This window comes from Ambystoma mexicanum, chromosome 7p, assembly GCF_040938575.1.
Source record: "Ambystoma mexicanum isolate Mex_15411 chromosome 7p, UKY_AmexF1_1, whole genome shotgun sequence".
In the NCBI taxonomy this organism is placed as follows: Eukaryota; Metazoa; Chordata; class Amphibia; order Caudata; family Ambystomatidae; genus Ambystoma; species Ambystoma mexicanum.
Window position 1 is genome coordinate 808490038 of NC_090939.1, and position 12368 is coordinate 808502405.

At 44.8% G+C, this 12368-nt stretch overlaps 1 protein-coding gene across 5 annotated transcripts in view; it reads right to left on the minus strand.

Annotated features, from left to right (window-relative positions):
- Nucleotides 1–12368, minus strand: part of LOC138526331 (interleukin-1 receptor-like 1) — a 524029-nt gene that overhangs the window by 383992 nt on the left and 127669 nt on the right. For 2 of the 5 annotated variants that reach the window (XM_069636936.1, XM_069636935.1), the window contains one exon: nt 9078–9309. The exons of the other annotated variants lie outside the window; for them this stretch is intronic. In XM_069636936.1, the coding sequence (XP_069493037.1) occupies nt 9078–9309 (232 nt within the window). The remainder of the gene's footprint in view (nt 1–9077; nt 9310–12368) is intronic. 5 annotated transcript variants of the gene reach the window in all.

Genomic DNA, 12368 nt, shown 5'->3' on the forward strand with positions numbered 1-12368 from the left:
GTGGAAGGTTTGGATGTAGTCTGAGTAGAAGCACATGGGGTGTTGGTGTGTTGGCGTTGGGCACAGGGGATGCGAGGCAATCTGGATCTATGTCTGGCATTCCTAAGTGTAAGTGTGCATGGTTGGTTGGGCAACGGTTTGGATGCGAAATTTTTGAGCCACAAGGCAGGATCATTAAGGTATATGTTGGGGGAGGGGCTGCTGAGTGGGTAGGCTACATATTTGTTTGAATGTGCGTATGTGGGGGAGTCGGGTAGAGGAGATGTACTGAGGTCCATTGTGGTTGAGAAAGAGCAGGAAATGATGCAGGGAGTACAAGTGGTACGGGTGGGTGTTGTACAGAGTGCCTGAGCTAGGGACCATGTGATGGCTAGGATGAATAAGAGTGCACTGGCCGAGGGCAGGGGCAGCATGACTACAGAGTTACAATAACTTTAGTGTGTCAAGAGGCAGCTATGGCAAGTGGTGAATCAGATAAGTTTACAAGCAAATATTACGTTGGTATTGTCAAGACTGGACTAGCTTGCACAAATAGATCACAGTAATTATAAAGCTCAGGAGGCTTTGGCAATTAGTATGACGTGTAGGCATAGTCAAACAAGCGGTCATATAACGTAGGCTGGACTACAAACACAATTGGTGCGGCGTGTAAGGTATGGTCAAACAAGCAGTCATATAACGTAGGATGGACTACAAACACAATTGGTGCGACATGTAAGGCATGGTCAAACAAGAAGTCATATAGTGTAGGCTGGACTACAAACACAATTGGTGTGGCGTGTAAGGCATAGTCAAACAAGCAATCATATAACGTAAGTAGGATTACAAACAGGCAAGATTACAAATGCGCATACAAAGGTGGCATATGTCGCAAAGGGCGCAGCGGCAGGCTGCTGGTCAGTTGTGGGATGGTCTAATATGTGCGTGGTCTAATTGAAAGGCAACGTGATAGTACAAAAGACAAGTTGAGGTAAGTCGTGCCTAGTCTGGTTAATGAGTTCTAAGCAGAATGGGGGCAGATCGGTGGATCATCGAAAGTTAATACGCATACGGGAATGCATTCACTCGTCCAAGATCTGACACAAGCGCACAGTGACTAGGACGGTGTTGAGAGTGTACATCTGATCAATCCCTGATCGTAATGTGGTTTGTAAACAGCAGGCTGTACCTTGACATGCCTTGTGGCGTTTTGCATATGTGCCGAAGGGGTCTGTAACATAGACTCGTTGCCGTTAGCTCCAGGTGAGGCAGTGTTCTCGTAGGCGACGGCGGGCACAGTGGTCAGGTTAGAGTGTTCGTCCGTGGACGTCTCCGGGCGAGTGTGGACCCTGGCTGATTTTTGGAAGAAGGTCGCTCGTGTTTTATGGTATTTCTGCGAGTGTGCAGAGTGCCAGAACCACGGAGCAGTGTCCCGCGCCATAGCGCAGGTGCGGACAGGGGCAGACAGGAAAGGGCCTTAGGCTAAGTGGGCCTTGGTTGTGGTGGGCCGGCTCCCACCTCCGGCTTGCCGGAGTGTTGATATCGGCGGCCTGAGAGGTTTGCTAGGAAACCTAGCACAACGCTATGAGCGTATTGTGTTGGTGGCCATTTTAAGTGGAGGTAGTTTTCGGGGGTCCTCGTGGCAAGTGGCTGCAGTGTGGGCAAGGTGGCATCAAAGGCTAAGCCACGGTACTATTATTGCTCAGTAGACCTCGTACTTGTGAGCAGGTTGAAGCTAGACAGCAGCGCGGCGACGATCAGCGAATCCTAGCTGCTCCTGCAGCAAGGATGATGCCGGCAGCTCGTAGCAGAGCACAGATGGTGTTGCAGGGATCCTGCCCTCAACAAAAGTGGAGCTGAGGGGCAGACAGGAAGGGGCCTTAGGCTAAGTGGGCCTGGGTCGTGGTGGGCTGGCTTCCGCCTCCGGCTTGCCGGGGTGTTGACATCAGCAGTCTGAGAGGGTTGCTAGGCAACCTAGCATGACGCTATGAGCGTATTGTGTTGGTGGTCATTTTAAGTGGAGGTAGTTTTCGGGGGTCCTCGTGGCAAGTGGCTGCAGTGTGGGCAAGGTGGCATCAAAGGCTCAGCCACGGTACTATTATTGCTCAGTAGACCTCGTACTGGTGAGCAGGTTGAAGGTAGACAGCAGCGCGGTGACTACCAGCGAATCCTAGCTGCTCCTGCAGCAAGGATGATGCCGGCAACTCATAGCAGAGCGCGGATGGTGTTGCAGGGCTCCTTCCCTCAACAAAAGTGGAGCTGAGGGGCAGACAGGAAGGGGCCTTAGGCTAAGTGGGCCTTGGTCGTGGTGGGCCAGCTTCCACCTCCGGCTTGCCGGGGTGTTGATATCGGCGGCCTGAGAGGGTTGCTAGGCAACCTAGCACGACGCTATGAGCGTATTGTGTTGGCGGCCATTTTAAGTGGAGGTAGTTTTCGGGGGTCCTCGTGGCAAGTGGCTGCAGTGTGGGCAAGGTGGCATCAAAGGATCAGCCACGGTACTATTATTGCTCAGTAGACCGCGTACTGGTGAGCAGGTTGAAGGTAGACAGCAGCGCGGCGACGATCAGCGAATCCTAGCTGCTCCTGCAGCAAGGATGATGCCGGCAGCTCGTAGCAGAGCGCGGATGGTGTTGCCTGGCTCCTGCCCTCAACAAAATTGGAGCTGAGGGGCAAACAGGGTGTTTGTAGTCATAATCAGAGCTTGCCGTAATTTCCTCCAACAGTGTGAAATGGGCATATTTTGCCCCCAATTACTCTTACACCTGTTTTGTGGAATCAGGGGTCTTATCCTGCTTTGTTTCCATTTTGCTCCTCTCCGGAATGTTCGCTCCATGTTGAATTCATGTGGGAATTTTGCACGTTCTGCGTGCCAGTGGTTGATTCTGCGCACTCAAAATATTTCTGACTTGTTGTGTTTTGTGGTGAGCAAAATTGGAAACTTTTCACAGTACCCTTTCATTCTTGGTGCTGTGTGGATGTGTATTAGCCACCATTAAAAAAATGGCCAATGGTAGGTGGTTTCCAGTAGCATGAAATGCAGAACTTTGGGTGGTTCCCTTCTATTTGCAGGGCTCTAGTGTTTGTTATTGGGAACCATTAGGGAATGGCTAATAGTAGATGGGTTTTATTTGACCTGTTACCTTTGCCCCTATCACGTGAGGGGCACAGACCTGTTGTCTCACCCAGGCTAGTATATATATCTGTGCTTGATTTGATGCGTCCAGTAGCAGTTGGCTGCCTCTGTCACTGACGTCTACATGACTGGCTTGGGTAACCAAGGCCCACAACCACTTGTGCAGCTGCTGCTCCTCATTGCATTGCTAATCGTGATTAATTAATCTTGTTTCATTACCATTTTTGTATTTCTCATGCATTTGTGTGGTGGGCCAACTTGTGTGTCTCTCATGGACTTGGTAGGCAGCTACAATTTTTGGATGTGTTGTGTTGTGTCATACTTCCACATGACCCTTCCCCCACTTTCATAGAAACTTTTGTAGGATTGCAGGGCCAATTTGTGTATCTCTCATGCATTCGGGAGGCTACTTGTTCATGACATTTGCTGTGTCATGCTTCCACATGGTCCTTTCCCCACTCTCATGTAAACGTGCAGAGGGTGGCTTTTTATTGAGTTGTGTTAAGTCATGCTTCCACATGGCCCTTCCCCTACTTTCATAGAAACATGTATAAGGTGGTGGGGACAACTTGTGTGTCTCTCATACATTTGGGGGACTGCTTGTTTTTCAGTTGTGTTGTATCATACTTCTACATGACCCTTCCCCGTGTTCACAGAAACATGTGTTGGGTTGTGGGGCCAACTTGCATATCTCTCATGCATTTGGGAGGCTCCTTGTTCATGGGTTGTCCTGTGTTATAGTTTCACATGGACCTTCCCCACTCTAGTGAAAATATGTGTAGGCTGGCAGGGCCAACTTGCGTATCACTCATGCATTTATGGGGTGTCTTGTTTTTTAGTTGTTGTGTCATCCTTTCAAATGGCTCGTCCCCAGCTTTCTTAAAAACAGGTGAATTGTGGTTGCCTGTCCGGTGGTACTGGTGGTACCTGCTGGTCCGGTGATGAAGATGGCGGCTGAAAGTCCAGTGATGCTGGTGGCGGGTGCTGGTCCACTGGTGCTGGTCCAGTGGTGCTGGTGGCAGCTGTTAGTATGGCAAATGCTGGTCTGATGGTGCTGGTGGCAGATGCTGGACCAGTGGTGGCACTGGCAGGTACTCCTCTTCCTCCTCTTGCTTATTTTCCATCATGCAGACAGGCCCCATGACCGGAACCGGAAGGTTAGGTCCTGCAAATATGCCTTCTCTTCCTTATCATCCGCCTGGCCGAAGATAGTGACTTCCTCTGACTCTAATTCAGTGGCGGTGGTGGCGAATGTTGGTCCTGCTGCAGATTTTGCTACTGGTGCTGCTGACGCTTCTCCTCTCCCAAACAGAAGAGGTGTGGTGAAGACTGATTGTAAGGCTTATTTATATAGCCACGGCCACAGACAAGGTAACCACTTGCTGTATGCTATTTCATGTGCGCTTTGGTTTCATGCACACAAGAGAAACATGTTTCTCACTCACAATGTGAAATGGGCGCCCAGAAGAATGGCAGGATGTGCGACGTAATGTGCCTGTGTGCGAACAAGAAACGTGTGTTTCGTGATAGTCGAAACCGAATCTTGCCGTTGGATGCATGCATGAGAAAAGGAAATACAAGTTTAATGTGAAGCAGCCAAAAGCTGCACAAAGACGAATACAAATGGCATGACCCACGTCGTACAAAGTGAAAGCGTAAAGCAAGACCGTGGGCTCAAATGACTTCGGGAAAGTGAGCTGAAACACGGCGAACGAAAGGATTCCATGTTTTAAAAAAAAATGGTGGCAAAAAGGCTGTGGTTTTGCCGCCGCAATCCATGTAAAGGATGCGGGGAACACCGCCGCAATCCCCAGACCCATTATACCATTTAAGGGAAGCGGGGGACATTCCCACAGCCCCTGCTGCCCTTAAATGGCATAATGGGGTACACCTTTACCAGGTTAAACCACAGCTGTTTTGCCGCAATTTTTTCTAACAGCGATATTTTTGCCGCAATTTTATTACTGCATACCAACGAAAGGTATGGCTTATTTTCACCCGCGGTTGTTTTTCAGGAAAAAGTTAATGAACTGCCAACAGCTTGGAATAATTCTGATTTATTCTGCTGGAGTGGCGGAATGGGTGAGCACTGCAAAGTGAATCAAAATCTGGAGGACTTCATGCCCGGGTGTGCAGAATAGAATCTTACAATTTCATCCATCCCTAGTTATAACAGACTTCATGCAGGTTCAGGGCAGAGATTTTGGTTTGGTTGAACTTTGATAGCTCTTTATTTTGTCCCTCGTCCTGACAGTCCTGGTATGTGGTTTGAGGAAAGCTACAGGAGACATGGACGGACCACTGTGAGTACTGTATTCCCACTTTCATTTTATTTTCGCTATTGCTAGTTTTTTTTGCCTGCTGTATTTTTGTCCAGCACCGACTGTGCCTCATTCCTCTTCTTGGCTGTCCTGCAGCTATCCCTTCTTTGTTGACCATGTCGGCTTTAGCAGGCAAGATCCCCTGACATTACTGTAAGATGCAACAAGATAACTGGGTGGTCTTGAGTACTCTATCGGTTCTGTCCTACTGCCCTTCTCCAATTGCTGACCACAGTATTAGGTGGGGCTGGTGGGTGCTCCTCTCGTTCTCTGGTTTGGGTGGGAGACAGGTTTCTGTGATTCAAGGTGCCTTTTAACTGGACCAGACAGTGTTTCTCATGGTTGTAAATAAAGTTACCCTGCTTCTGCATTGTAGTCGTAACTGGACAGGGTCACTGATTTCAGAGCAAGTCTCTGGCCCTGGTTTCAAAAGTTCTGCTGGTGTGCGTTATAGGCTTTGCTGGCTTCGGAGCGTTACAAATAAATAAATATAAATAAGCCTGCTGCCTGTGACCTTGTGTTGCAGAATTCTAGGTGCACTGCTTTGACTGTGTACTCCCCAGTGGCCAATTTCCAACTGCTCTTTTTGTCTGCAGAAAGGGCTTGTTGAAGAGAGGTCTAGCATCTGTGCAGGCTTCTTTGACTCTTCAGGGATGATGTTATGCTGTATGATTATGTCCTGCATTGTTTCTTTTCTGATTTAGCCTATGTCCTCCTTTTCCTCCAAACCTCAGATCTTACTTGCTACCACATATTCCAAAGAGCCATAGGCGTTCTGTAGTAGCAAGTAGGATTTCCTTGGGTGACATGTTAAACGTTGTGAATGTGGGTCTGAATCTGGACACTTTTGGAACATGGTTCTTCCCGCTTTAAGTACTTGCTTCTTCAGCACAAACGTGCTGCGGCTCAAGGGGATGCAGGCTTGAGGGAGGGATTGCTTGTTGGTTCTTTTTTAGGTGGAAGCCTCTGGGTGGGAGGCCTTCAGTGCAGGGCATCCTCTCCCCAATTACTATTATCCTCATCGGTGTGTTAGGGTCTTTAAAGGGTGCCTGCCCTGGCGCCGAACGCGACACTTCAGGAGCCTGACAGTTTTTGAAACCCAAGTTGGTTCCCAATTTACAATGGTTGGAAGGACCCATGCTGGGAATTCTGAAGACAAGTAGTCTCGAATAAGGTGTCTTTTTTTAGGGCTCTTCCATATCATCTGGCTCTGGCAAGAGTGTTCCAGTTGTTGCCCTTTTATGCAGAAGGGAGTGCTGGGCCCCGTCTAACTCAATGTATTTTTTGGGGCTCCTTGAGTAAGATAATTTGCCTGTGAGTGCCATCTTCCCTGCTCTTAGTCTGGGACTTCAGTGATTCTCCATTAGTACCAAGTGAGGGGGTGTAGCGGCCTCCTGGCCAATGAGGAGGCTTGGAATGGAGTCCTTACCACATAGGTAAGGACCCTGCTCCAAGCCTCTTTGAAGCAGGAGGCCGCCATCTTCCCTCACCGGGACCAAAGTTAAGTGTGCACCCTGCATCCCCTGCCCTTTCCCCCACCCCCTTTTTCCAAATATCCGGTCCACTCCCTAGCCAATCCCCACTTACCTGTGCTCCTCTGTCCCTTGCTGGCACCAGGAACAGGACTGTTCACAGCGCATCTCTGTCGCCCGATTAGCCACCATGGAAGTGGAGAAGGGACAATGTGTAGTCCCATCTCCACTTTCCAATGGTGGCCATTTTGTTTATTTAATTTTTTCATTAATTTGAATGGCTGTCATCGGAAGGGAGAAGGAGAAGGGACTACATGTGGTCCCTTCTCCCCAGTCCCTGGCAGGCATTTTTATTTGGATTTCTTTTCTCGAGTCAAGAAACAGTTTCACCGTCATTTCTCAACTCAGGAAAAATTGTTATTAGTACCCCAGTATGACGTTCGGAGTTCTGTATAATGCTCGGGTGGTACTACTGGTAGGCTAATGGCCCCGGGGTTACGTTAAAGACCTTGCTTCGCTCAGGCTTCTATCTATCACTGTGGGGGCATTACCCTACCAATAATGCTCCACCTTCTCGGGTTCTGTTGCTTAAGTAGAGCCTGGGATTCAACTGTTCAGGACGAGGGCTCTTTCATGACCCAAAGTAGACCTGCCGCGCAGCCTGTATATGGCTTTATCTATAGTGTATGTTTTTTCCCCTTCCCTGTGAGGGATGTCCTCCACCCTCCTCTTTTCTCTCCTCGGGGTGGGTGGGTTGCTTGTGACTATCCACCAAATGGCCACTGTTAACGCTGTGCCGGGGGTGGTCATTCCTTTTTAGTTGAAGTATGTGTAGGTCCCATCTTTGGTATGCTTCATAAGTAAGCGCTGTGACAAGGAATAGGTGTGTAGAGATAATCCGCTGATTACTCACTGGTAATATTCATTACTCCAAATCCTACTCTTCCTCATCACAGTACTGATACCTTCCTCTCTCTCTCTCTCGTTGTAAGATTGTACCAGTTCCTTTGACATGGATATGAAGATGGTCGGACATGTCAGTTCCTTTCATCCCCAGGTTCTTAGGGGTAATGACTATAACAAATCTATGTATATTTTTGGGAAAGTGTTCTGTCAGTAGGCGGATTGCCTTTGTAAGTAATGACTGTCAAGAGGAACATTTGAACTACAAGTAATAAGACCACTGGTAAGTAGTCAGAGCATTCCAAACCTTATAGTAGCCTGCATTCATGAGCAGCTGGTAGCAGTTCAGAAATAAGAGTTTAAAAGAGGAGGGGCTGCAGGAGCAATATTCATGTTATCTATAGTCTTTATGCAAACTTGGTCTTTTATCTTTATAATAACTGTACAATTACTCCCTCACTTTTCCTGATTCTGTTGTAACTCATAATCACAGACCAATAACAGAGAGTTCATGGTAGTATGCTTATTGTGTGTACTGCTAGAGTTTAAAGCAGAGATAAACAATCTGCCTGCATGGTATCACTTATTTTCAACCACAGCCTTTAAATGTGCAATATTGAATACATTAAAACCAATACAATTATTACAATCTGCATATTTGTTTATTTTTTGTTTCATCTGAAAAGATTCAACATTATGTATCAAAACTTGGAAGAAGGTTGTTGTATGTTGGAGATGTCTAGACATCTAAACGTGTATTTTCAAGCTAAGCAATTATATAAAGTCAGTTTGCATAAAAATCATGTGGTCTGGCACACTGTTTTCAAAATATATAATGATATGCATATCTGAACTTAAGATGTAGGCACATATCCCACACGCGGTAATAGTGTCGTTGTGGAAGAATGCAAACAACTACAGATAAATAGTAAGCCATCAATTACACAGTGATGTGTAAATTGATCCAATTTTTGCTAAACAATTGGAAGAGTCACTGAACTATATCATAAGGAAGTGATCAAGAATTCAAAGGAAATGGGCTGTGGCCTTGTATAAAAAGTACTTTCAAAGGATAATGCAAGTCACCTTGGAGTTTGTTAACTTTATCAAGAAACGTGACCTTCAATCTTGCTCCGTTCACTCCTTGGTGACATCATATCCTTATAATTTACAGTAAAGGATACTTAATGCCATACATAACTGGTTGTAAATGAATGTACAATGCCTCACTCTATACTCAGAATGGATGTGGCAGTTTGCCGTACGTACTTGATGAGAGTGGTGTATAGTCCTGTGTCATTTCGTACAATCGGCAAAAACCAAAGCTTTGCACCAGAAGAGTGAACTCTCTCTGCTTTGTCGGTTGAAATGCTCTCCTTAGTTTGTTCATTGTACCATACAAAGGTCTCATTACTCCTCAGTTCCTCCTCAGACTCTATCACAAAAGCCTCATTTTCCATGACATTCCAGTATTTATCAATAGCTACTTTTATTGGATCGACTGCAAAGAAAAAAAGAAATTGGCTGTTATGTATATAATCAGATCAAATACAAGACGCAGACATTTTTTGTAATAGAAAATGTCATCGCTAGGCCACAGGTAAACATTACCAGATGTCAAAGAGCACTGCAGACTTCACTAGTCTTTTCAGAATTTTGGTTTGGCATCACAAATCATTCTCATTGATTTATATTTTCGTACTTTCTCAATTGAGGACATGAAAAAGTCAACAGTAATGGTAGCAAAAAAAAGGCAAAATCGTTCAGAAATCAAAGTTTAAGTTAACACTGAGTATGAATAATAGATGAGCAAGAGGACGAATTTTACTTAGATCCGTTCCCTTCTTAAAGAATTCTTAGGAAAAGTGCATACAATTAACATCCTTCTAATCTGCACCTTTGACATGATTTTGACCAACTGTGCTGTTTTTCAAGCTGTCACAATTTGTTGAAATAACCAAAGCAATAACATACTCAATTTATCCTAAACTGGATAGGATTGCTTCTATCGGCATTGGAAAGTGTGAAGGGCCTAGCAAATAACAGCTTAGATAATGGCACTGCTTAGGGCTTCACACTGTGCAGTCACTGATGATTCATTCACATCATGATGAACAAGGCTGATGGTTGTGTCAGAGAATCCGACAGATATGCCGGAACCTCCTATTTATTGGTTCTCAAGAGTATGACATCATATGCTTGTACATCATATGCATGTTTGTATGTATATCTCCTTGAGGACCTAAGCCTTCCTCTTAAAGCTGCTCCTCAATTTGGCATAAAATTCCTCTGACAAGGGTCAATTGGTCCTGGGCCAACTCACTCATCTGATTCTTCAGTCTCTCCAGTGGCCCAGTTCTGACACACACAGTAGAGCAGGAGTATCTGATCCGTGGTACCTCAGAAGTACCACAGTGGCTCCCTGTGGAGTCTCAGACTCATAACAGCCCTCATTAGTCATGGTGCTTGTTTCTCCCAGAGAAGTGGTTAATCCTAGGTGAATTTTATTAAAGGGATCCACGTGCTATTGTGGAAATGTGTTAAAAGTCAAACAAGAGGAGGTCTGCCATTCTGTAATGTGTAACCCTTGACAGCTAAACAAAATAAACTGTTTAAAGCTCGTTGAACATTTGCAAGAGGAGAGAGAGACAGAGAGAGAAAGAGAGAAAGAGAGAGAGAGAGAGCGAGAGTGAAACAGAGAGAGACAGAGAGAGAGAGAGAGCGAGAGAACTAGCTTTTTGGGAAACAGTGTGACCATTTTATGTAAGGCATTCACAAATGACCTATTTCCAGATGTGTCTGTTTCATTTTTGACTTCTTAAATAATGTAATAAGCCGTTGACAATATTTTTAAAGAACTTTGAGTCAGATAAATGTCTTTATTTAATTAAAACATCATTTGTTATTGCTTCCTGAATGGCTCATTAATCAATAATGATTTTTAATTTGAGTTAATTGCTAATGTAGATAGAGTAAAGCATCATATCCCCATAAATAAATACATGTATACTGCAACTTACTGAGAAAACAGCACAGACCCCACAAATCCGCTGGCCCCCCTATGCAAATAATTAACCTGTGCATGTATTAAAGAAATGCACATAAGGAAAAACATCCTCTGCTCTTTTTCATTTACATTCATTCAGTGTAAATTACAATGTGTTTTCTCAAATGCAAATAGTGATTTTTGGTTTCTATATTAAAGAAACAGCCAGGTGCAACCCAACCCATTGGTCATTTAGACACTTGGCTTTCTATGAGCATCCCTAGCAGGAAGGTTTCTTAAAATCTGACCTACTCCATTAACACTATACTTTGCTTGCTTTGAACATGTGCTTGCAGGAAAATATCAGAACACTTCAACCTAATAATTACAGCAACATTGTATCAGCATGAATTGTCATGTGCTTAAGCCAAATCTGTCTCTTCAATACAGTGAAAACTGGATGATTCATGGTTTGGATTCAGGTATTGACCTAGGCTTAGTTGTTGTCTCGCAATATGCATCTTCCAGCTGATTTTTCCCATTAACGTTTTGAAAGATATTCCATGTTGATGTCCATCACTGTGGGACCCCATAGACACTTAAACCAAGATATGTTAATAGTCACACTATGAACATATCCCAAGGCTTATATTAGGTGATATTGTTGGGAGATCACTAGGGGTCATGTCTCGAATGCTGTTAAAAATTCCTCCTATGGATGACATTTGGGTATCAAACATACTCGTCCACAATCAACATGAGATATCTGCCATTTAGAAGCATGCAGACATCTCAGCTGATGCTCTGCCAAAGTATTTATACAGATGTTCATTGAAGATGAATGCAGAATGTAACTGCTACATGTTGTTTGACACAGGATGCGTTGAGCCACTTCTGATCCATACCTAAAATTGATTTTGGAGAACCGTGCCCCATCCCTGATTCTTCCCTTTGCTTTGAGCACCTATTGATAGCCAGTGTGAGCAAGAAACACCACTCTTTGTGATAGGCTTTACAGACGCACAATCTATGTGTCCCCTTGCAGAAGTCCACCATGAATTGCTGACACTTCATGCCAAATGTTCATAAGGACTTGTATAACATTCTTTGCTCCTAGCTCTTGATGGTCTGATAGCAGATACTTACATGTTCCCATCTGGAGTGCACATAGTGCAACTTGTATGCTTTCATCTTGTTGCTTTGCCTCTAAATGAAACAGGAAAATCACCTAAGGACTTTCTACCAGAGGTCTGACATGCTTCTTGATATTTTCAGCTTATTGCTCACCTGCTTGATTGCTGGTCATGGTGTTTAAATAGATACTTAACCAAGTTGATGGCGCTGATTCAGCATGATATTTTGTAGCTTTATTCCTGAAATCATAGTAGCCACTTCTTGGTCCCTGGGAGTGTTTATTTTTTAAAATGTGTGTGTACCGTTTATGATATATAACATACATTTACAATATTACAAAACAAACAAACAAAAATGAGCTCCCTTTAAAAGAAAAAGAATGAAAAAACATGGAAACCAAAGCTATCCTCTATTAAAAATACATATCGTTTCAGGGTAGC